Source organism: Mustela nigripes, chromosome 1 (genome assembly GCF_022355385.1).
Source record: "Mustela nigripes isolate SB6536 chromosome 1, MUSNIG.SB6536, whole genome shotgun sequence".
Lineage (NCBI taxonomy): Eukaryota > Metazoa > Chordata > Mammalia > Carnivora > Mustelidae > Mustela > Mustela nigripes.
The window spans coordinates 109,760,499-109,786,521 of NC_081557.1; the positions used below are offsets into that span (position 1 = coordinate 109,760,499).

Sequence of the window (26,023 nt, forward strand, 5' to 3'; positions counted from 1 at the left end):
TTTTTTTTTTTTTTTAAATATTTTATTCATTCAACAGACAGCGAGAGATCACAAGTAGGCAGAGAGGCAGCCAGAGAGAGAGGGGGAAGCAGGATCCCTGCTGAGCAGAGAGGCTTTTGCGGGGCTCCATCCCAGGACCCTGAGATCATGACCTGAACTGAAGGCAGAGGCTTAACCCATGAAACATTCAGGCATCCTGAAAGCTTTTGGTTTTAGTTCAAGCACACCTATTAGTTTAAGTTCTGCCAAAATGAAAGAGTCAGACTAGAATGTTGCTCATGTCCCTCTAGCTCTGATACACTGAGCCTTGTCTATAGTTAATTCTGCTTGTTAAGAGTTAAAATGGTAATGTTTTCTTTTATTGCCAGATATCAACCAATCTTTTCCAAAATTACACTTTTCAAATAAAAGAATGACTCTCAAGGAGAATGATGCTGTTTTAGTGATTTTCTTTTTTGTATTTATTACAGAAATCAAAAGACCAGAAGGGTCTGGAACATAAGAAATACGTAGAGTATTATTTGGTCCTGGATAATAGTGAGGTAATTATAACAGATAAATGTGTCTTTCAAAATCCCCTTCTACATGTATTTATTATGGGAAATATTAAATATACAGATCAGTTTTGATAAATCATGAATATGAGCTTTTCTTCTTTATGAATTGTTCTGATCTTAGGAAATTTGACATATAATTAGACAGGATTTTTTCTTCTTAGAAATGTATACCTATGCATAAAGTGAATTTTTCGCATTTTATCTTCTATTATTGTCTCCAAATTTAGTTTCCAGTTAAATTCATTTCTCTTTTTGTCTTTTATTAAGCAGCTAAACCACTGGAAAGTTAGAATTTATCTTCATCAGGAAATGGTAAATGTATAAGACTGATGAACGGAATCTTCTGGAAAATATTTTTGGGGGATAATATTTGTTGTTTATATTATTTTACAAGAATGCATTTTCAAATTTTGGAAATCTAAGGTTCACATGTATGACCTTAAAAGGGAAAACTTTGCTTTATGATAATATGAATAAGTTAATTTGTTCAGGCCCTAAAGCTTGGCCTCTCATTATACTACATGCACTTACCATTTGTCATTCATATATATATGTATATATATGAATAAGCTGTTGCTTGCACCAATTCTGCACAGCTTATGAAACCATAGAATTTAAATGGAAATATATTTAATAATTCCTTAGAGCTTTACTGAGCTACTATTTCAGGGGTAAAACATCATCTCTACTCTGAAAGTACGTTAATTTAGTCAAAGGTAGCATTTTGCTTCTACCTTTTAACTGTTAATTTTTATAACTGATTGTTAATTATAACCACTGAGAAGTAAAATAAACTGAAGTTGCCTTTTTTTTTTACCTTCCAATTATATTCATTTCTGACAGTGCCCATATTTTGTCATAGTTGGCTTTTTTGTGTTTTTGTTTTTGTTTTTTCAGTTTAAAAAGTACAACCAAGATCCAGAGGAAATAAGAAAGAGGGTGTTTGAAATGGCCAATTATGTCAACATGGTATGGTATACTTCAAGTGGAATTTAATAATTTGTGAGGCGGTGTCATTGGGTGGATCTATGAATGCTTGTGAAGTAGGGAAAGAAAGTCAATACTCCCAGATTAATAATACTGCTGATTGGCTCTTGAAATTTTGCTATTTAATTAAATATTAATATTACATGATAGAGATGTTTCTCCCTTACCTGCCACACTATTCTCAGGTTGATGAAGATCTAAGAAAGAGGTCATTTTGTTTGAATTGCTTTTTTGTTTTTTTTAAAGCCTGGGGAGACATCACAGACCAGCAATTCCCAACAGAAAGCCAATCTATGGGAGAACATGGGAAAACAAACAAAATCAACCAAACTCTGGCACAGTAGTATCTTTCAGTACATCATCTCACTGAATCTGAGAGAGTTGTTTTGAAGATTCAGTGAGATGATGTACTAAACCTAATTTATATATTATATATATTATATTATATATAATTTATATATTATTATATATTATATGCATTTATATATTATATATATATAATTTATATATTTCTAAACCTAATTTATAACTAAATAATTAGATTTTGGGAAGCAAAGTAATTTGCCTAAAATTACAAAGTTAGGAAATGGTAGAGCTAAGATTTGAACTTGGATTTTTTGGATTTCAAAGTCCATTTCAATTGGAAAGATGTTGATTTTGGTCTGTAAAGATGATTTTGTCATCTAATTAACAAAATCTTTAAAAAATGATTTCTGTATCTCTTCTGTTTAAACCTTAATTGTTAGTGCCTTGTTAGTTGAATATACCGTTAGTCTGCCTACTTACACGGTGAGTCACTTTGTGGTAGCCTGCAAATTCTCTAAGGATAGAGATAAAATGAAGGTGGATTCAATGACCAGCATCATCTGCATCTTGTCTTCTCACCACAAAGATCATTCTGACTCTTCTTAAAGAACCCCAAGAACTGGCAATATTTATTGAACACCTTTGTGACAGGAACTTTTCTAGGTGACAGAAATAGAGTGAGACAAAAAACTGACAAATGTCCCTTCAAGGAGTTTACATTCTTGTTCAAGATGAACATAAACACCCCACATAAAGAGTATGTAGGATGGGGATTATAAGTGCTAAAAAAAATAAAGTGGTATTAAAAAAAAAAAAAAGAGAGGTTCGTCTTGGGTGGTATGTTAAATAGGAAAGCTCAAGTCCAAGGTGTCCAAGGTGACATCTGAGTAGGGAAAGGAATATAGGTAAGAGTCTGACTCTAAGAGAGGGTGTGCAAGGCAGAGTGAGGTTCTAAGGACAGAACCTCGATTGTCATATTTGAGTAACAGTGGGTTGGCTATTGTGGCTGGCATGTAGTAAGGGTGGGAGGGTGGAAGTTGATGACATCAGACAGGGAGTAGTGGCCAGAACCTGTAGTCCTGGTAGGACTGTGTAAGGACTTTATTATTCTTCACAGGCAAGGACGACATTGGAGAGCCTGAGCTGAGGTATAACATGTTCGGATGTGTATTCTTAAAAGATCATCTTGGCGATTGTGTTGGAAACAAACTGAAGGAAAGCCACTGGCAGAAATAAGACCAGATAGGGGAGTTATTCCCTAATTCAGGGCAGGAGATGATGGTGGCTTGAGAAAAAGCAGTGGTAGTAGATCTATTGAGAATAGCTGATCTCTGGATTGAGTCGTCAGGGTAGATGAGGTAGATGAGAGGTGAAAAGTATAAGGAAAGGAGAACAAGTGACATCAAGGATTTGGACCTGAGCAACATTAAGAATGGGTAACATGGTGGGGGATAGTGACTCAGATGGAAAATGAGGATTTCCATTTTGAACACATTCACTTTGACATTTCTTTTTGTATAAATATTTCATTATGTTGTATACTTAAAACTAATATAATGTTATATGTCAATTATATCTCAATGAAAATATTATTGTTTCTTAGTGGGGGTGACAATGACAGTGGATTGTTGATTTTTATTAAAAGTGTTCTATGACTAATTTTTTTAAATGTGTACATGTTTCATGTTACATTTTTATATTTAAGAAATGAAAATATTAGAGACTTTACATTTCAAAAATCAGAGAAACAATACTAGGAAGTCTTCCTAAGATGAGCGGTAGACATACTGACAATGTCTTCTTCATGTCCAGCACCTAGTAACATGTGTCGGGTTATGACATTATAAAATTTTGGATCATTAAAATAGAAGAGAAGATTCATGGATGCAAAAAAAAAAAATTTTCCAGGTGAAAATGCTAGATATACAAGATTGATGGGGTTCAGGGGCAAGGTCTGGGTGGAGATATAAATCCATAAGGGTTTAACACATACAGATGGCATACGACATGGATCAGCAAAGTGTAGCTTGTGGCCAGATCTGGCTTGCTGCCTTTTTAAAAGCAGTTTTAATGAAACATAGCCACACCCATTTGTTTATACATTGTCTGTGGCTGTTTTAAAGTTACAGTGCCAGTGGTGGTGAGTAGATAGGACAGAGACCACACAGACTCAAAGTCTGAAGCATTTTCTGTGGACCTTTACAGAAGAAGCTTTCCAATCCTGTTACAAGGTAACTGAAGGAGTGGGTCTAAATAAGTAGGACAGAGACTGAGAATAGGTCCTTGAAGTGCTTCTTTGAGGAAATATCAGAGGTAGGAGAAACTGACAGAGAACAATCAATGATGTTAGGTGCTTCTGAGGACTGAGGATTGGCCATGGAATTTAACAAGATAGAAGTTTTTGGTCACCTGGATGATGCAAGTTTCTGTAAGACTGTAAGAGTACAAGTGTGATTAGAGTGAGTCCAGTGAGAATAAGAAGTAGAATTAGAGACAACACAGAAAATTCCCTTCAGAACTCTTGCTATAAGTGGGATCAGAGAAATGGGGAATAAGTGATAGGGATGGGGGTCATAAAAATTGTCCCCCCCGCCCTGATAGGTCATCTCATCTGGTCATTCCCATGCTGATGGGAACGATTCTGTGGAAGGTTAAGCATAGAACTGCAAGGAAGATGGAAGAATTGCTGGAATAATCTCCTTGACCTGGGAATAGACTGGAGATCTAGTGCATGAGTGGAGAAGGTGGCCTTGGGCTCACAGCATTCATTCATGTAATAAATAAATAAATACATAGTAGGCAGACAGTGGTGGGAGCTTGTGGATGTTCTCTTTTGGTTGCTTCTATACTCTGAGTGAATTTGGAAGCAGGGGCAGCTACTTGAAGTGAGGTTTTACTAGAAAGTGTCACAATTTCTAAAAAAGAAGAGCGAGCATGGAAAAAAATGTGCAGAAGCCTCTTGTAATAAGTGGATTTTGGAAATGCAGCAGGTTTGCCGAGACTGGTAACCACCACTTGAGGTTAGTAGTCATGGCTTCCAAGTGAAAGTGGTCAGCATAGTGTGCTTTCTCCTGGGTTCCAGGGCATGATGAGGAGAGACCGAGGAAGGAATTGTTTTAACCAGGGTTGGAGTTTTGTCAGATTGGTCAAATAAAGCAAGAACAGAAAAGGGAAGTTGAGGATATCATCAAAGGGAGGGTTTTATTCTAGTTAGATTCTGACTTTTCTTTCGATGATAATTGCATTCCTCAATGCTTTTATTGTTTTCCAAACTACTTAAAGCTATGTCTGTGTTTCTCAGCAGGAAGTTGGCCCATGAAAAAACCTGTCACTGTGCAGCTTTTTTTCTAGGTTTATTGGGATATAATTGGCCTATAAATTGTGTGAATTTAAGGGGTCCAGTATATTGATTTGATATATTTACATGCAAAATAATTTCCATCATGGGTTAGCTAACACCTCCATCACATCACATAGTTGCCGTTGCTTTTTTGTGATGAGAACGTTTGAAAATTATTCTCACCAATGTTAAAATAATTAAGATGATATTATTAACTATCACCAGTAAGCTGTATATTAGATCCCCAGAACTCATTCATCTAATGACTGGAAGTTCATCTGACCAACATTGTTCAGTTTTGTAAACTATAGTAGAAATTTAAACTTTTGTTTTTAAAGTAAACATATTGACTTATAAGATTAATTCATTATTTCTGGAGATTATCCATGTGCATTATAGATTATTTGGTTCAGTCTAGGTTTAAGAATTAGAGGATCACTTACTTATTTGTGACTCATAGGTGAAGGACTTTTTCATAACATCTTTTTTTTTTTTTTTTTATAATCAGTGTCCAAACCAGCACTGGGTCAACCTTGCTAATTTTGAAATGTTATCACTCTGAGAACATTAAAAAGCATTTGAGTAGATACACTTAAGTTGAAGTCATAGTAATAAACTACTAACAGAAAATTATATGTTTCTTGAGATTGCAAGCAAGAGAACTTTGTTTCTATAGGAACTTTCCTCCAAAAAAAAAAGAGAGAGAGGAGTTTTCAGACCTGAAATATCTAAGGGTGTCTGCCTTAATAAAAGAGGTGGTAACTTCCATTATACAAGTATGTTTGGAAAGAAAGTGTTTACAGTGTTGCTGTTAATACGTTCAAAAATCTAAAGTACACTGAAAATATTGGAAGATATTATCACCATTACAAATTCCTTTGACATGTACTCTCTTTGAACAGCTTTATAAAAAGCTCGATACTCACGTGGCCTTAGTTGGTATGGAAATCTGGAATGAGGGGGATAAAATAAAGATAAGTCCAAATGCAAGCTTCACCTTGGAAAATTTTTCTAAATGGAGGGGAAGTGTCCTCCGAAGAAGAAAGCGTCATGATATTGCACAATTAATCACGTATGTATAGATTTTCCTCCTTTGTATGTTAAATGGTATTTAGCATAGAAACTTTCCAAAGACTTGGCAAAGCAAGTGGTATCTCAGGAGGCAGGGTAAGAGGAAGTGGCTTCCTTCTTAGGGAAAGGGAGTTAAAAGTTTTAAAATAATTTGACTCTGATGGTGAATATGCTCTTACCTTTGTTACAAGTATTTCTTTTTTTTCCATCTTTAAAGAAAAGCTAACAATTTGGCAATGATTCATTAGAATTTTGTCTGTTTTGATTAGGTATACAGAAAGGAAAGATAGGTTTAGATAATGACAAGAGAAATTTCGATTCAATGTTTTAAAAGACCTGATTAGCTTTAAGCACTAGTCAGGACAAACTTCTAGGATTGAAAGAAAATGGCATATTATATTCTAATCCCATACCTCTACCCTCCTGCTGAAATGACTAATTAAAAAAAAAAAACAGGAAGTAAATCTGGTGACTATAATTTAGACAAGACTGCAGAGGGTATGCCTCAAAAGAACTGGAAAAAATTCTGCTGGGTAATTTGCAGCTGGAATCAGATAGAAGGAAGCAGCAAGAAGTGACTTAAAAGTATTCAAGTTTTACTTCCTAACAAAACAGGAGTTGTTAAAGGAATTAAGAATTAATTAATACTCTGTGTTGATTATCTACTACACATATCAGCCTACAACTTCCTGACTTAAAATAAGTCTTCTTATGTTCTTGAGTGTGTTGTTTCCTGCCTGGTATAGTTGGGGCACAGGGCCTGGTTGGTCATCTCTGCATCTACCGCTTTCATGTGGCTTCCTTTGACTGCCTCCAGCATGGCAGGCTCAGGGTTCTGGGTATCTTGCAAGGGGACTAATTTTCCCCCAGAAGAAGCATTCTAAGAGGACCAAGAGAAAGCTTCAAGACTTCCATGATTGAAACTTAGAAATCACAGTGTCTACTAGGTATTTATCCAAAGGATAAAAAATAGCGATTCAATGGGGCACCTGCACCTGAATGTTTTTAACAACAATATCCATAATAGCCAAAATATGGAAAGAGCCCATATGTCTATTGACAGGTGAATGGATAAAGAAGATGTGGTATACACACATAGTGGAATATTACTCAGCCATCAGAAAGAATGAAATCTTGCCATTTGCAATGATGTGGATAAAACTAGAGAGTATTATGCTAAGCAAAATAAGTCAGTCAGAGAAAGACAAATACCATATGATTTCACTCATATGTGGAATTTAAGAAACAAAATAGATGAACATAGGGGAAAGGGAAGAAAAGTAAAATAAGATGAAAACAGAGGGAGGCATATCATAAGAGGCTCTTATGTATAGAGAACAAATTGGGGGTTACTAGAGGGTAGTTAGGTAGGACATGGGGTAACTGGATAATGGACATTAAAGAGGGCATTAAGTGGCAATCCAATATCAAGAGTAGATTTCCTGATTAGACTAGAATAAACAAAATAAAGGCACTAAAAAGTTACGATGGAAGGAAATAACTGTCCTTTCACTGAAAGTTCTTAAATTGAAAATTCTAGCCTTTACATGATAAACTAACAAAAGGTATATGTCTATACCTAGGCATAACCAGGTAAGAACCACTGAAAACAGGAACCAAAATAGCTAACTACAAAATGGGAGAAGATTTTACTTATTCTAAATGAGCTGGTACTGAGTATTAAACCTACATAAATGCAGACTTAAGTATCAATAATTTTATAATATAATTTTTAAAGAGGATATAAATGCCACGAATCTTTAAAATATCATGTACAATGCAAAATACCATTTCAAAATAACATATGTGAAAATTTTCCAGAGGAAATGTAAAGTGGGAAAAAGTTCTCTAATTTTCCTTATTTTGTATGGCAAAATCAATAGTCCCCATTCTTGAGGATGATAACTGGGAAAATATAAGTTCAACTTTTAATTTAAATGCCTCTACTAAGGGAATTTTTTAAAGATTTTATTTATTTACTTGACAGAGAGATCACAAATAGGCAGAGAGGCAAGCAGAGAGAGAAGGGGAAGCAGGCTCCGATGCAGGACTCGATCCCAGGACCGTGGGATCATAACCTGAGCCGAAGGCAGAGGCTTTAACCCACTGAGCCACCCAGGCGCCCCGGGAATTTTTTAAATAATTGCATTCTTTGCAAATTATTACAGACAAATCAGGGCTAGGATGTTGAACAGATAGCAGGATAATAACAAAGGCAGCACATGGAATTATTATGAATTGTAAGAAAAACAAAATGAAACTAAAAAATAAAAATAAAAGTATGAAAGACAAAACCAACTGTCTATGCAAATAAATGCAAGTGGTTCAAATTCCTTTTCAGTAACAAATATTTCAATAACATAAATGCTTCTGTAACACAAGTATGTTCAGAATGGGTCCAAATTCCAAATCCCACTATAGCTAAAACAGTGCTTAAAGAGAACAAAAGTAAATGGGTATAAAAATATATGAGAGAAAAATATAAATTAAAACAAAGCATATGTGATAATAATAATATAAAAATAAGATATACATATATAAAATATTAAAAATGATTATATCCAGGTGCTTGTAGTTAGGTGATATGACAACCATCGCATACAGGAAAAAAAACCTAATGCAAAGTCAAAACCTGAAGGAAATATTTAAGTTATTATTCACAATGTGAGTTTCTCTGTTAACAATTTAGAGTTCTGGATTGTCTATAGAACATATAGTTGAGAATCGTAGGTTGTTATATAATTTTTTTTTCTTTCTTGCAGAGCAACAAAACTTTCTGGAACAACTGTGGGCCTTGCTTTCATGTCTACAATGTGCTCTCCTTATCATTCTGTTGGCATCGTTCAGGTTTGTTTGAAGATAAATTGTTGGTTCTACAGTTCAAGTGTGACAATTGCTCTTTTTTCTGGATCATGTAGTTTTTGTTGTTGTTGTTGATATGGTAACTAACATGGACTGAAATTCAAATGTTGAAATAGTCTTGCGTATCCATTATAAACCCAGCAAGGTGATAATGCATTATCTTTTTTGTATCTTCCTGGATTCAACAAGCTAACATACCTCGAGGATTTCTATATTCTATATATGAGGGATATTAGTCTGTAGTTGTCTTTTCCTGTTATGTGTTTTTCAGGTTTTGTTATTAGGGCATATCTGGCCACATAAAATAATATATTCCCAACCCCTCAATTTTTTAAAATGTCTTAGTAAAATTGGCATCATTCCTTCCTAAAATATTTGGTAAAACTCATCAGTAAAACCATATGGGTCTGGTATTTTCTTTATGGGAAGGTTTTTAACTACAAGTATAATTTCTTCTGTAGGTAGAGAAGTCCTGTAGATACAGGACTACTACTGATACAGGTTATTTACCTTTTCTTGAGTGAGACTTGGTAATTTGTGTCTTTAAGAAAAGTGTCCATTTTATTTAAGTTGGCATAAATTTGTTGATGATATTCCTATAATATTGTTTTTTAAAAATCTGTATAATTTTTATATCTGTAGTGATGTCCTCTCTTGTTCACGATATTAGTAATTTACATCTTTTTCTCATGGTCAGTCTCACTGAGTTTATTAATTTTATTCATTCCTAAAAAACTGCTTTTGCTTTATTGATGCTCTGGGCTTTCCTGCTTTCAGTTTCATTGATTTCTGCTCTTGTCCTGATTATAGAATTTCTTTTGCTTTCTCTGCATTTAATTTGTCCTTTTTTTTTCCTATTACATAAGGAAGAATTTTAGATCATTTGAGACTTCTTTTCTTTCTTTATTTTTATTTTAAATTTATTTATTTTCAGCATAACAGTATTCATTATTTTTTTACCACACCCAGTGCTCCATGCAATCCGTGCCTTCTATAATACCCACCACCCGGTACCCCAACCTCCCATCCCCCCGCCCCTTCAAAACCCTCAGATTGTTTTTCAGAGCCCATAGTCTCTCATGGTTCACCTCCCCTTCCAATTTCCCCCAACTCCCTTCCCCTTTCTATCTCCCCATGTCCTCCATGCTATTTGTTATGCTCCACAAATAAGTGAAACCATATAATAATTGACTTTCTCTGCTTGACTTATTTCACTCAGCATAATCTCTTCCAGTCCCGTCCATGTTGCTACAAAAGTTGGGTATTCATCCTTTCTGATGGAGGCATAATACTCCATAGTGTATGTGGACCACATCTTCCTTATCCATTCGATATAAACATTTAATGCATAAATTTCCTGCCATGCACTGCTTTAGCTGAACCCATCATATTTAGATATGCATGTTTTCATTTTCATTGTTAAAAAAATTCACTAATTTCTTCTGACCTCCTTTTTGATTCATGTATTATTTAGAAGTGTATATTTAGTTTCATTTGGTTCTGATCTGTGTATCCATTTGCTAAGGCTGTTATTAAAAAATATCCCAGAGTGTATGGCTTAAACAATACAAATGTGTTTTCTCAGAGTTTTGGAGGCTAAAAACTCAAGATCCAGATGTTGGTAGGTTAGGTTTAGTTTCACTTGAGGTCTTCCCCATTGGCTTGCAGATGCCCACCTTCTTGCTGTATCCTCAATGTGGCTTTTCTTCTGGCACATATCCCTTCCTTTTTACTCCTGTTGGATTAAGGCCCCAGGAGTATAGTCTCATTTAACCTTAATTATCTCCTTAGAAATCCTATCTCCAAAGACAGTCACATTGGTGGTTAAGGCTTCAACATATGAATTGGAGTGTGTGTGTTGGGGTGCCACAATTCAATCCATGATAGTCTAGGAACATACTTAGTAGAATTTTGGTATTTTTAAACTTTTTGAGGTTTATTCTTGGTCAATACTGCATATGAACTTGAAAAAGAATGTCTTCTGCCGTTATTGGATAGAGCGTTCTTTAATTATCAATAATGTCAAGTTAACTTACAGTGTTGTTCAGTTCTTTTGAATCATTTATGTAGAGAGACTGGTTAATATCCAAGTATAATTGTAGATTTGTCTATTCTTTTAAATCTGTAAGTTTTCACTTCATGTATTTTGAAGCTCTGTTGTTAAGTAAATACACAAATAGAGTTGTCAAATCTTTTGGAGAATTAATCCGTTTACTATTTCATGTTCCTCTTTTTTCCTGAAATATTCCTGTTCTGAAGCCTACCTTGTCTGATATGATTATAGTTACTCTGACATTTGTGGCTAAAGTTTGCTTGATACAACCTTTTCCTTACTTTTATTTTTTGCATATATTTTTCTCTATGTTTAAAGGTCTTAGGTAGACAGTATAAACTCATGTTTTACTTTTTATCTAATCTGACAATTTCTGTATTTTATTTAGTGTGTTTAAATCATTTATATGTAATATAATTATTGATATTGTTGAACTAAAAGCTTCCATCTTGCTAGATCTTTGCAATTCCATCTTTTCTATTTTTTTTCTGCCCTCTTTAGGGATTGAAGATTTCTTTAAAATAATTTTATTTATTTCCATTATTAGCTTTTAACTGTTATCTCTCTTTTTTATTTAATGGCTGCCCTGGTTTATTATATACCTCTGCTTGTCTGTTTTTACATTTACATTTACATTTTTACTCTTGTCCTCAGGATGCCTGGGTGGTGTTGGCAGTTAAGCATCTTTGGTCTCAGAGTGTCTCATGACCTCAGCTGCCTCATCAGACTGCTCAGGTCATGTTCTAAGTGTTGTGAGATTGAACCCCACATTGGGCTCCATGCTCCGTGTGGAGTCGTCTGCTTAAGACTCTCTCTTCCTCTTCCCTGGCCCTCCTCCCTGCACACACAGTCTCTCTCTCTAAAAAATTAAGTAAAATTTTTTAAAAAAAGGAATATTCTTCAGCTGCTTCACATGTAGTATAAGAATATTATAGGAATATTCCTCTAAATACCCCTTTCCATTTCTTATGCTATTGTTATCATGTGCTTTACTTTACATGTATTAAAAATACACAATATATTGCTACTAATTTTTCTTAGTCATCTCTCAATGCAATTTAAAATAAGAAAAAAATATTAGTATGCTTATCTTATCTCTACCTACATTCACCTTTATCACATTCCCAGTGCTCTCCATTTCTTTGTATAGTTACAGGTTTCTATCTGGTATTTATATATATATATTTTTCTTCCAAGAGATTTTAAAAAAATATTTTAAAAAAATATTTCCTGTAATACAGGTCTACAGTCAATGAATTCTTTTAGTTGCTTCAGATAACTCTCTCTCTCTTTTACTTTTGCATGTATTTTTACTGGGTTTGTAATTTTGAGTTAATAATGTTTTACTTTTAGAACTTCTAATTATTTCATTTCACTGTCTGCTGAATTGCAGGGTTCCTGATGAAAAGTGTGCTGTAAACTCTATCTTTGTTGCTCTAAAATGTGCCTTTTTTTCTACTTTAATATTTCTCTTTTCTTTTTAATTTTCTTCAATTTGATTATAATTGTGATATAACTAAGTGGGCGTTTGGGGAGAAATGGGTAATTTATCCCACTTAGTGTTCTCTGAATTTCTTGGGTCTGGGGCTTGTATCGTGATGAATTTTGGAAACTTCTGGGCCATTACTTGTTCACATATTTCTTCTATTTCATTCTGTCCCTTTTTTTTTTTTCTAGGGATACCAGTTATATATATCTGTGACCATTCTATATTGCCCCTCAAAACTTCTATGCTCTGTTCTGCTGTTTGTTTGTTTTTTTTTTTATTCTTTTTGCACTTTGTGTTTCCATTTGAGTAATTTTTGTTGAACTATTAAAACCAGTGATTATTTCCTCAGCTATTCCAAATCTACTGTTGAGCCTATTGAAGACATCATTCATCTCTGTTATTGTCTTTTTCATTTCTAGCATTTCCATTTCAGTCTTTCTTATGGTGTTCAGCTCTGCCGAAATTACTCACCCAGACTTGTGTTCTATTCATCTTTTCCCCTGGAGCTTTTAACCAATTAATCATAGTTATTTTAAAGTATTGTGTGGTCATTCTAACATCTGGGTCAGAAGATATGAATCTGGATCTGTTGATTGGCAGGGTATTGCTTTTCTTTCTGTTTTTATTTTTTGTTTTCTTGGACACCTTACTATTTTTTGTTGAAAGTCAGACACCCTGAGAAAGACATTAGTCCAAGGTGTGTGTGTGTGTGTGTGTGTGTGTGTGTTGGCTTGGAAATGATCATTTCTTTCCTTCGGCTAGGTCTCTTGCATGAGGATTTGAATCAATCTAGCAGGAATTGAGTTGGGTTTGGGATTTTGTTGTTGTTGCTGAGACTGCTCTCAGTACATCATAGGCTTTGAGTTATTCTCACATTATTTTGTGGTTAGAGTGAGGGCTGGTTTTCCAGAGGGCTTTTCTGAGTGTGTGTTTCACATTCATCTTTAGGTCTTTACTGGATTCCCCAAAGTTTCTTTAAGCCCTTAGTAGGCTTCTGGTGGGAAGAGGACATTCTCCTTTGTTCTTATTAAATCTCAGTCTCATGTCCCTTAGTGTCTGGGGTAGTCCTTACAGTGCTCCTGTTCCATTGCCAGGTGGTGGAGACCTCTCATGACACTGCCCAGCATGTATTCATGCCCTTCCTTCCCCTTCCTTCCAAGGGTAGAGGCCGTGTGTGTGTGTGTGTGTGTGTGTGTGTGTGTGTGTGTGTGTGTTTCCCTTCCTGTTCCTTTTTTAGAGTTGCTTTGAGACTTCACCAGTGCTCTAGGTGGGACAAGATTTTCCACCATTTCTCTCAGAAGCTTAAAGCCCTTTAACTAGGTTTAGAGGTAGGACTAGAGTAAGGCAAGGGAGACCCTCCTTTCACCCTAAACAGTCATGTTTGTTCTGTGGCATAGAGGAGAATGATCCTGGAGGGGGTTCCTGCCTTTTCTGCTGCTGTTGGGTAAACTTTCCCATAGTTTCACTTGATGAGGTCCATGTGGAGAAAAGACAGTGAGTAGGTTGGAATTCCCCTATGTCTGAAGCTCCCCATTTTGTATATTTTCTTTCTGTACTGTACACACTCTGCCTTTATCAGTTTTAGGGTTTTTTTGTGTTTTGTTTTGTGTTGTTTTTGTTTTAGATTTTAGTATGAGTTATTACTGGCATCTGGTAGTATCTGGTATCTGGTAGTGTAAACAAATATTCGTGCCCTGACTTTCGCTGCAGATGTTAGCCTACCTTTCCTTGGATTTCAGGTTTGTTTGTTGCCTTGTGCCCTGAGCTGTGGATGAGTTCTATAAATTTTGAATCTTACTTTGCCAAATGTTTTATTTATTATAAGTTGGGGAGTGACACTCTTTCCAGCCTGCTATAATCTGGTGGTGAGGAGCAGGGGTAAGGGTTTCTCTTTCGATTTTATCCGGTATTAGTCTTAGGCAGGTCATAGGTCTCAGAGGAAAAACTTTTTTAGGGACCTGCCTATCCTTCCCATGGCAGCAAAACTCTCCTTTCTATCTTTTGCAGGTCTTTTGAGGAAAAATTTCCTGACTCACCTTCAGTGGGAGAAAATCTCAATTAATATCAATATGGGCTTCTGGGCTCAAGATTTTTGTCTTCCTGTTTCAAGAGTAGAGGGTGTGTGTGTGTGTGTGTGTGTGTGTGTGTGTGTGTGTGTATGTGTGTTTGAGAGAGAGATTAAACCCATTCTCTAGCCATATTGAATCTTCAGTTCTACCCTAGGTTATCAGAGATTACTATTTCTCTTCCCAGTGGCTTTAGGCTTCTGTTCCTTGAAGGAGAAAGATCTGGATATGGCTTATGCTCTTTTCCTGCAGCAACTGCTACTTCACTCCTCATGGCCCATTCCACCAAAAGAAGTTCTTTCTGTTCTACTACCTAGCTCCCAATGTTTATCATGAGCTATAGAGAGGAGGTCTCTCGAGAAATGTCTGTAAGTATGTGCAAAGCACCCTTGTTTCTGAGGTCCTGCTGATTCTATACTCTTACAGTGGCCCATACTAGGCCTTTAGCAATTCATTTAAGAACTCAGATGAATTGCATCCCCAGTTGCAGGTACCTGACATGTCCTCCTCTTTGCCTTGCTGGAGATAATCCAGTTCTCATGTCAAATCTGTACTTGGGAGGGCCTGTCTCTTCTTAGTTTTCAGATCTGTGGATGTCCTGCAACCAGAATTGACTGATAGAATCAAGGAAAATTATAATTAAGTTTTTCTGTCTAGTCCTTTTGTTTAGTGCAAGAATAATGTTCTTCCCAGCTCTGCACATCTGAGGTGGAAGGGTGATATATATATATATCTCCAATATATCCTATGAGTTTGAGTTTGTGATAAGCTTTATAAGGTGAATAGAAGAAGTAAAATACATATTTTCTAAATTGAAAGAGCTTACCATAAAATTGGAAAAGAAATCTGCCTTTTGGTGTTCATTCCAAAGGAAAGAAACATTGAAGTTATGAAAATAATTTTTTAAAGGAAGATACCATAAATTTAAGGACCTCATAAGGCAATGTGGAAAGTCTAAGCCTATTTCCATTTTTCTTAATTTTTTTGGTTTGTTTTTGTTCCTCCTTGAGTAACTCCATCTTACTAAATAGGAAGGTTTACCAGGTTCATCTTGACAGAATGACTCAATATTATGAATTGTAAGTATTCACTTCCTATCTTACACAGTTGTTCCTTGTTTACCAGTCTTGCACTGTACTGTATGGATCTCTTTATTTGCTTCTTCAGATTGAAGTAGATAAGGAAATCAGGATTCTGGTGGGTGTAACTGGCAGATTCTTGTCTCCCCTCTGGGAAATTACAGCCTGTGGTGATTCTGTAGTGCTGTTTTATCGCTCCTGGAGAAACCTGGAGCCCCCAGTGTGACACTTCTAATCAGAAATACTCTGGGAATGAAGTTGGTGACTAGCTGGACTTCATGCAATGGGACATGTGTAGAAGGGACTGATGTCTTGGTGGTACCAGAACTGAAAAAAGATACCAATGGTACTAAAGGCCTGGGTTAACATTTTCAGATGCCCATTAGCCAAACATATCAAAGGCCTTCAATCAAATTAGAAGGTATTAAAAACAAGCCAGTGGGAGTGGCAGATAGATTAGTTTTTTTAAAAATTCTGATTCCTTATCATCGTTGAAGACATTTTGCCACTATCTTTCATGGCAGGAAACCACAGAAATGTTTCTCATTATAAATATTCCCCATTTAAAAGAATAAAGAACAAACAATGAGCCCTGTGTTGTGCAATCGGTACTAAAGTTGCGTGTGTGTGAGAGAGAGCGAGCGAGCGAGAGGGAGAGTGAGGGAGGGTGAGAGAGAGAGAGACAGACAGAGGCAGGAGGAAAATAAAGGAGAGAAGGAGAAGGGGAGGGGAGGAAGAGAGATGGTGAGTAGTGAAAAGCTGAAGGTAAAGTCACTCTCTCTGCCCCAGTTAGTAAAACTAATTATACCCCGAGTGGTAATTTAGTTTGAAAACCAGAGGATCTGTTTCCCTATTCTTGCCCTTAGGACCACAGTGACAACATGCTTAGAGTAGCAGGGACCATGGCCCATGAAATGGGTCATAACTTTGGAATGTTTCATGACTCCTATGTTTGCAAGTGCCCTTCTACAATATGTGTGATGGACAGAGCACTAAGGTGAGGCTCTCTGGGAAGATGCATTCTGTCCCTGGTTTTGGTTCACTCTGGGCTGTATCTGTGCTATATCTTTCATGTCTTCTTCAGCCACACATTCAAGCTTTTAAATATTGAATAGTATAATCATGAATGCATATCTATACCAAACCACTTTATCCTTCTATATGCAATATTTTTCATTAACTAAGACATCATTTAAACATATTATGTCTTTGCTGTTGACATGATTGACATTTTTAACTTCATCTTACCTACACAAGACTTGGTTTCAGAAAATCATTAGTATATATCAAATTTTCATTGAATTCAGACTGAGTGGTTCTAGGACAAAAAGCTAATTAAAGAAGAGCATCCTTGCAGGAGGATAAAGACATTATACATCCCTGTCTTGCCTAAGCAAAGTTTCCAGGGAATTTTATCTTTAAAAATCCCCAAATACCTTTTATATATGTATTTTCTCTCTTCTATTTCCCTGTCCCAGCTCACTCAACCTAGGGTTAGTCTTCCAGACCCTTCTCCAAAAGGTGGAATGCCAGTCACATATTGCATTTTTAAACCTCATCTTTGTTTGTGAAATGAAGAAATTCTGCCAAAAGTAATTCCTCTGAAGGAAAGTAAATTCTTAGACACATAAATAAGTATGACTTTACTACCTGTAGGACTTTGCAGCCAAAATGACCTAAGGTTGATTAAGATTCTCTGGAATAGTCAGAGCATCTTTGTTTTTTAAAACAGCAGCCTGGGTGCTACACTTTAAGAATTGATAATTTTTTTTCATTAAGCTCGAGGTGTTTGTGTCCATCCTGGAGGGCTAATTCAGGCACACAAAAGAGCTCATGATTTAGCAGTTGGGTGGTGGATTGGGTTTAATCTTTTAGCGGAGGTTTTGGGTGCATCATCCCCAATGTGTGATATTGCTCCCTTCATGCTCAGCATGACTGTGTTCCATTTTCTCTTTCCTTATCTTCGTAGCTTCTATATACCTACAGACTTCAGTTCCTGCAGCCGTGTCAGCTATGACAAGTTCTTTGAAGATAAATTATCAAATTGCCTTTTCAATGCTCCATTGCCTACAGAGGTTATATCCATCCCAATCTGTGGGAATCAGCTGGTAGAAATGGGAGAGGACTGTGACTGTGGGACTCCTGAGGTACCACCGAAGAACTTTCTAAGATGGTCTAATTTGTTTTTCAATTGCTAAGACTATAAACTATAAAACTATATTATTATTCTGAAGTTGTACATTTTTTAATAATTTACATATGTTCATCTGTTAGACATTTGTCAGGCCAGCCTTTCTAACAATGACTACTGCATTGCTTAACAGACCTTCCTAATTTCTTTCTTGGGGTTCTGTCTCCATTTCCTGATTTTTAAGAACCACTCAACAGGGGCACCTGGGTGGCTCAGTTAAAACCTCTGCCTTCGGCTCGGGTCATGATCTCGGGGTCCTGGGATCGAGCCCCGCATCAGGCTTCCTGCTCAGTGGGAAGCCTGCTTCCCCCTATCTCTCTGCCTGCCTCTCTGCCTACTTGTATTTCTGTCTATCAAATAAATAAATAAAATCTTAAAAAAAAAAAAAAAAAAAGAACCACTCAACAACTGGGATTTGTATCCTCATTCCTCTCTTTCTGGCAGAAATAACTTCACTTTTCTTATGTGGCTATGACCTACTGAGCGGTTACTTTAGACGTGGCACCTCAATAGCTCTTGGAGAGTGTAAATAGCTCACCCAAGGTCACAGAGATGGTAGAGAGAGAGGCCAAGATGTAGACTCAGGTGTTTGATTTGGCAGTCGCAAAGCTGTCTTGCACTGAGATTTAGTTTTTCCTCTTTGTGACTTCAGAGTTTTTACCATTAGGAGTTCTTGTCTGATCCTACCCTATTCGTAGGGCCACCAGGCTTCCAAATGGGACCTTTGCCCCCATTTTATTAATATTTAATATGAGTGACCTGTCAAGGCCTCAAGGGGTCGGCTCTTCTGTAATTTCAAAATTTGACCACAAATGCATTCATTCTATGAGAAAAGAGGAATCTTTCCAAGAGGATGTTCCTATTTGAAAAAAGGGCAAGAGTTTTACTCCTAAAAAGTTGTAACTCTCTTAGGTAACATAAACAAGTATAAGAGGAAGTTTCTGAGGGGAGAGCTTCCCCAAAGTCTCATGCAGATGCCTGATTTCTCAGAAACAAGGTGAGGAGAGCAAGACAAAGTCCATTGCTTAATGCAGAGTTGAATTAAATGTCAAAGTTGCATAAAGAACTATACATTTAGGTTTTTAGTACATCTTAGAGATTAAATCTACTGCTGAGTAGGTACAAAACCAATGAGCTCAACTAATTGTGTTTTTAACTATTTAGATAAGTTTTATTTTTAAAAACTAACATTTTCCTTTTGTTTTCTTTCATAGTTTACCAAAAATAGATCATTTTCAGTATCCTATGGGAGGCTGAGTGATCTAGAGGAGGTACTCAAATTTAAAAAGGTGTCAGTAGAATTCAGATATGTGACAAGTCACCAGTGGTTTTAAAATCTGTTTTTCTAATGTTGAATTTTGTTCAATATTTTATTTTCCTGGAAATTATCTTTAGACCATATCACAGTAGGGTCTGTGTGATGAAAAAATTATACTATGAATTGTGGTGAAACAAGAGCAAAATATTGAGACCCAATCTGGCATTTGCCTTTGTCTCTGGTATTTCTTAGGAATGTACCAACATTTGTTGCGATGCTAAAAGTTGTAAAATCAAAGCAAGTTTTCAATGTGCATTAGGAGAATGCTGTGAAAAATGCCAGGTAAGATTATTATTTTATTCTATTTTAATAATTATAATTACTGTTTATTTTTCTACATTAAAAATCTCAGTGATTATGTTAAATAAAATAGCAAAGCACTAGCTTTTTGTCTATAAAATAATGCTGCCTACATATGAGTGTTTACAAACATGGGCTCTTTGATCCCCCAAGAACCTTTTGAATTAGATATTATTATCTCATTTTGCTTTTGAAGGAACAAAAGCTCAGAATAGGAAATGTGTGAAGTAAGAGAGCCACTGAAAGTCAAACTCCAAATATGACCTTTTCCAAACCCAATGCTGGGACTCCTACCTGCCGCTGCTTCCGATGTCAAAGAGCCTTCTTGCACCAAACCTCATAACTGGTTGCATATTCCTTTAATAATGGGTTAAGTGGAAAAGTTTTGTGTTTTTTTTGTTGTTTTGTTTTGTTTTAATAATGTGGGGTCTTCCCTATCTTCAGACTTTGACGTCACTTCAGGGTGAATTTCTTAAATATAAAGTGAGCATTCTGTGTCATTTTCTCTGTGAGGCTTGTTGACTTTCCTTTCAGGTACAAATGTAGAATTTCACATTCTATCATTGCATAGATTTCTCTATTATGATTATTTGTTTATGTGTCTATTTTCTTAGTTAGACTGACTTCTGAGGGCAAGGGACTGATTCATTCTCACCTAGCACAGAGTTTCATACATTTTAAATGTTCAAGACCTGTTTGCAGAAGGAATGTGTGGACAGATGACATACCAGATTATAGGTAGGATTTAGGATTTTTTTTATTTTTGATGTCAGAAGGAGATGAAAGAAATAAAAAAGTCCAAAAGGAAGAAAATTTGGGAATTTAAGTCTTATTCAGCAAGTGTTGATTAAGTGCTATTTGTTGGAGATTGTGGGAGATAAAAAAAAAAAAAAAAAAAAAAGATAGTCTTTGACTTCAAAGAACATGCTATTTCTTTAGGGTAATGATACACATACCTGAAACAGATGAAAATATAGTAAGGATCAAATGCCCAGGTAGACATTATAAGGATATTTGCCCTTTGTGTAATGTTTTCCACTTTATATTTTCACCTAAGTTTCATAATGACTCTGTAAAGGAAATATTAGATGGGGAAATGGATTTTCAGAGAAATAAAGTCCCTTTTCTAAGTCATAAAGCTAGCCTCTGATAGAGCCAAGATTCAAATCTGTATCTTCCAAATCTAAATTCAGGGATCTTCCCATCATGAGTAGGAAGGAAAGGCAGCCATGTGCCCTGAGGACATTAGAGGAGGCTTCATGGAAGATGAGGCTGTCACTAGTCTTAAAGTCAAGCGCATATTTTATTTTAAGATTTTACTTATTTATTTGACAGACAGACATCACAAGTAGGCCGAGAGGCAGGGAGAGAGAGAGGAGGAGGTAGGCTCCCTGCTGAGCAGAGAGCCTGAAGCGGGGCTCCATCCCAGGACCTTGAGATCATGACCTGAGCTGAAGGCAGAGGCTTTAACCCACTAAGCCATCCAGGCGCCCCAAGCGCAGATTTTAAATAAGTAAACAGAAGGAGGAAAAATTCCTAAATGATGAGACTGAGGGAAAGAATAAAGATGGAACAGGAAGTATAACCATGCTCATGTGAGAGCTGGTAAGAAAGCTCATCTGGCCGGGCAGCAAGATTTGAGTTTGGAGGGTTGTGTATGATCTAATTAAATTTTGGATTCCACTCTGTTATTATGTAAAGATACTGAAAGTTCTCTGATGATAGAGGAGCATGTTTGTTCACCTCATCTAGGGAAAGATATGCTTCGCAGTGTTCACACAGGAATCTTCAGATCTGCATAAATGGCAGAATTTGTTTGACTAAGTTTTTCCTTAGGCAGTAAGAGCAAGATTTGCAGTGGAATTAATACATCAAACAAAAATACATCAAATAAAGAATAATTCAAATTCACATTCAGTTGTTTCTCTCCCATAAGAAATCATTTCATAGGAAGAAGTGAGTTGAAAAGACATATTTGAGCATACAACAAAAAGAGTTAAGGATTAGGAAACATGATACCTGGGAAAGTCTCAGGGCACACTGATCTGGTGCTTATAAACTTACCTGCCTTAATACAGAAGATTCACTTGGCCAATAAATCTCTTAAGTTGCAGATATAAATCTCCTTGAAAATCTTGACAAGAATGTATTCAACAAAGGAAAAAATAAATCCCTTCTTTGCAACTAAGATGAGGTTTGGTTTTCTTCTGTACCTTTCTCCTTGATATTTGTGTAGTGCTTGCACTATAAATTCAGAAATATTGATTACTTAAAGACTCAGGCCATTGGCAGAAGTCAATAGAAATGATATAATAGGAGATGTCTTTAGTTTATGCAATGCAGATGTAAGCTAAAATAGAAGGATGCCTCTAACTACCTTGCCAAAAAAAGGCCAAAGGAAAAATATTATTTACGTTAGCTTAAGATATTCAAGTAAGTCGTGTGGGAAAGCAAAGCCTTTTCTTCATTTTTATTTCCCTGCAGTTTAAGAAGCCTGGGGCAGTGTGCCGACCAGCAAAAGATGAGTGTGATCTGCCAGAAATGTGTGATGGTAAATCTGGTATTTGCCCTGATGATAGATTCCGAGTCAATGGCTTCCCCTGCCAAAACGGGGAGGGCTACTGCTTGATGGGGATGTGCCCCACGCTGCAGGAGCAGTGCACTGAGCTGTGGGGACCAGGTAAGAGGACAAGTCCCAGTGTTGCGGGCATTCCTGCCTCTATGCACATGAAAAGAAAAATGATGCTGTAACAGGTGACAGTGTTTAATCATGGCCAAAGTAGTATTCTGTCTCAATCTTCTTTCTTAGAACCTGCGTTAGAGCTCAAAATCCTGGATAAGTGCATTTCAAGAAATACAAACAAGGATAGGCCAGTTAATTTGAGTTTGAATTCCAGATTAACAATTTTTTTTTGGTATCAGTATGTCTCATGAAATATTTGAGGTAAGCTTATACTAAGAAAACTCTATCTGAAATTCAAATTTAACTGGGTAAAGCAGGAAAGAATATCCAATGGGAGAAGGTCTCCAACAAATGGAGTTGGGAAAACTGGAGAGCAACATGCAGAAGAATGAAGATGGACCACTTTCTAACATATACACAAAAATAAATTAAAAATGGATGAAAGACCTATATGTGAGACTTGAAACCATAAAAATCCCAGAGGAGAACACAGGCAGTAACCTCTTTGACACTGGCCAGAGCAACTTCTTTCTGGACATGTCTCCTGAGGCAAGGGAAACAAAAGAAAAATAAACTATTGGAACTTCATCAAAATAAAAAGTTTCCATACAGTGAAAGAAACAATAAAGAAAACTAAAAGGAGATCTATGGAATGGGAGAAGGTATTTGCAAATGACATATCTGATAAAGAGTTAGTTTTCAAAATATATAAAGAATTTATAAAATTTAACATTTCCAAAACAAATCATCCAGTTATAAAATGGGCAGAAGACATGAACAGACATTTTCCAAAGAAGACACCCAGATAGCCAGCAAACACATGAAATGATGCTCAACATCACTCATTACCAAGGAAATACAAATCAAAATTACAATGAGATACCACCTCACACCTATCAGGATTGCTAAAATTAGCAACACAAGAAAGGACAAGTGCTGGTGAGGATGTAGAAAAAGAGGAACTCTCTTGCACTGTTGGTGGGAATGCAAACTGGTGTGGCCACTCTGGAAAACAGTATGGAGGTTCCTCAAAAAGTAACAAATAGAACTACCCGACGATCCAACAATTGCACTACTAGGTATATACCCTAAGAATACAAAAATACTAATTCAAAAGAATACATGAACTCTGGTGTTTATAGTGGTATTATCTACAATAGCAACAATATGGTTGTGACATATTAATAGCTATATATAAATGTATATATGTATGTTTATATTATATATACGTAAATACTTGTGTATATGCATATATGTGTGTATGTATATATATGTGATTATTACTCAGCCATAAAAAGAATGAATCTTGTCATCTGCAATGATATGGATGGAGCTAGAGTGTAATATGTTAAGGAGAATAAGTCAGTCAGAGAAAGACCTACCACATGATTTCACTTCTATGTGGAATTTAAGAAACAAAACCAATGAAGGGAAGAGAAAGGCAAACCAAAAAAACAGACTCTTTTTTATGGAATTTTGAGTATTATACACCTGAAACTAATACTACACTGTATGTTAACTACTGAAATTTCAATAAAAAATTAACCAAAAAAACCCCAAATTTAACTGGGTATCATGTACTTTATCTGGCAACCCTAATCAAAATCCTTTTCAGATAAGTACATCCTGAGAAGTCTCTGTGTGTGTCTGTGTATGTCTCTCTGTGTGTGTCCATGTGTCTGTGTGTGTGTCGGGATGGCAGGAGTGTTGGGAGATGAGCAGAGCGTAAGGGACAGGGGAGGACAAAAGGACTGTGGGAATGCAGATGAGCAATTTGGAAAAGTGAAATCTCTTGAATGCTTATTTTGCCCATATTACTAGAGTTTTAGAAACCATAATCTCTGATTATACCATAAAAAAGGAATTTAAAATAAAACTTAACAATCTCCCAAACTGTAAACTACAACAAATTGTACTGAACAAGCTTGATCAGAAAGGCAATTTAAGAACTACCAGTTCTTTGGACTTTCTGGACATGATGTCCATGGTGCACGTATCTGTAATTTTCGTACCCTCTTCAGCTACACTTTCAGATTTGTCCTTAAATGACTGAAGGGACGTTTTAAAGGGGAAAATATATATTCCTAAAAGTTCTCAATGAGGGTTAGCACATACCAGGAACCTTCCACAATTCTAGAAAATATACATAAAGCAAGATAAAGGAAATAACAAAACACTGTTTCACAGTATACCCAGTAAAAAAGAAACCTGAGAAAAAATCATGGATTAGAATTTAGAAAAATTTCTGAATAAAAATAAATCCTTTGTATCAGGCAAGGGTGGGCTGAGACACAATCTGAGGAGCAAAGCTTGATACCATTTGTGTGTGGGCAGGTGCACCAGCGGGCAGAAGTCTGGCCTCTGCAACCCTCCCACTTACGGATCATGCAGCCTCACATGCTAAGTTACAGCTGGAAACAGAGATGGCTTTGTGGGTTAAAGAAAGATTTTGTGCTTTCTTGACTGACTTTGTATACAGCAGAAATCTATGGAAAGAAAAAATTCCCTGCACAGAGTTGAAGTTCTGAGCTTTCCTTTATTATCAAGTAATAAATCACTGCAGTAAATACAATTGCCTTCTCCTTTTGCCTGTCACCCCTGCAAATCTGTAGATTTCCCAGTACCTAGACACTATGTATTTTGTTCATTACGGCCTTCCCAGTGTGTTCGAGCACATTGTCTGACTTTCATAAATGTTCAAAATTATTGAATTAATGTTGAACATATTCATCTGATACTGGAATAGGGAAGATATTTTAAATCACACATTTAAAGGTTGCCCATATAAAAGATCAGAGATTCAAATTAGCTTTAAAAAAGTTCCAAAGGTAAAGGAAACAAAAGCGAAAATGAACTTTTGGGACTTCATCAAGATCAAAAGCTTCTGCACAGCAAAGGAAACAGTCAGCAAAACAAAGAGGCAACCCATGGAATGGGAGAAGATATTTGCAAATGACAGTACAGACAAAAGGTTGATATCCAGGATCTATAAAGAACTCAAATTCAACACACACAAAACAGATAATCATATCAAAAAATGGACACTTCTCCAATGAAGACATACAAATGGCTATCAGACACATGAAAATATGTTCATCATCACGAGCCATCAGGGAGATTCAAATTAAAACCACATTGAGATACCACATTACACCAGTTAGAATGGCCAAAATTAGCAAGACAGGAAACAACGTGTGTTGGAGAGGATGTGGAGAAAGGGGAATCCTCTTACACTGGTGGTGGGAATGCAAGTTGGTGCAGCCTCTTTGGAGAACAGTGTGGAGATTCCTCAAGAAATTAAAAATAGAGCTTCCCTATGACCCTGCCATTGCACTACTGGGTATTTACCCCAAAGACACAGATGCAGTGAAAAGAAGGGCCATCTGTACCCCAATGTTTATAGCAGCAATGGCCACGGTCACCAGACTGTGGAAAGAACCAAGATGCCCTTCAATGGATGAATGGATAAGGAAGATGTGGTCCATATACACTATGGAGTATTATGCCTCTATGAGAAAGAATGAATATCCAACTTTTGTATCAACATGGATGGAACTGGAAGAGATTATGCTGAGTGAAATAAGTCAAGCAGAGAGAGTCAATTATCATATGGTTTCACTTATTTGTGGAGCATAACAAATAACATGGAGGACATGGGGAGATGGAAAGGAGAAGGGAGTTGAGGGAAATTGGAAGGGGAGATGAACCATGAAAGACTATG

The 26,023-nt window shown here is 36.3% G+C and overlaps 2 protein-coding genes across 3 annotated transcripts in view; both read left to right on the plus strand.

Moving 5' to 3' along the window:
• The window catches only part of LOC132013412 (disintegrin and metalloproteinase domain-containing protein 28-like), a 44,585-nt gene extending 22,050 nt beyond the window's left edge, over positions 1-22,535 (plus strand). For both annotated transcript variants that reach the window (XM_059393105.1, XM_059393115.1), the window contains 8 exons: positions 471-542; positions 1,455-1,526; positions 6,093-6,262; positions 9,024-9,108; positions 16,677-16,807; positions 17,780-17,957; positions 19,512-19,601; positions 22,104-22,535. In XM_059393105.1, coding sequence (XP_059249088.1) covers positions 471-542; positions 1,455-1,526; positions 6,093-6,262; positions 9,024-9,108; positions 16,677-16,807; positions 17,780-17,957; positions 19,512-19,601; positions 22,104-22,370 — 1,065 coding nt within the window. In that variant the 3' untranslated portion in view covers positions 22,371-22,535. The remainder of the gene's footprint in view (positions 1-470; positions 543-1,454; positions 1,527-6,092; positions 6,263-9,023; positions 9,109-16,676; positions 16,808-17,779; positions 17,958-19,511; positions 19,602-22,103) is intronic.
• Positions 22,536-23,997: 1,462 nt separating this feature from the next.
• Positions 23,998-26,023, plus strand: part of LOC132022553 (disintegrin and metalloproteinase domain-containing protein 28-like) — a 21,567-nt gene continuing 19,541 nt past the window's right edge. Inside the window, exon 1 of the mRNA XM_059407821.1 lies at positions 23,998-24,084. Coding sequence (XP_059263804.1) covers positions 23,998-24,084 — 87 coding nt within the window. The remainder of the gene's footprint in view (positions 24,085-26,023) is intronic.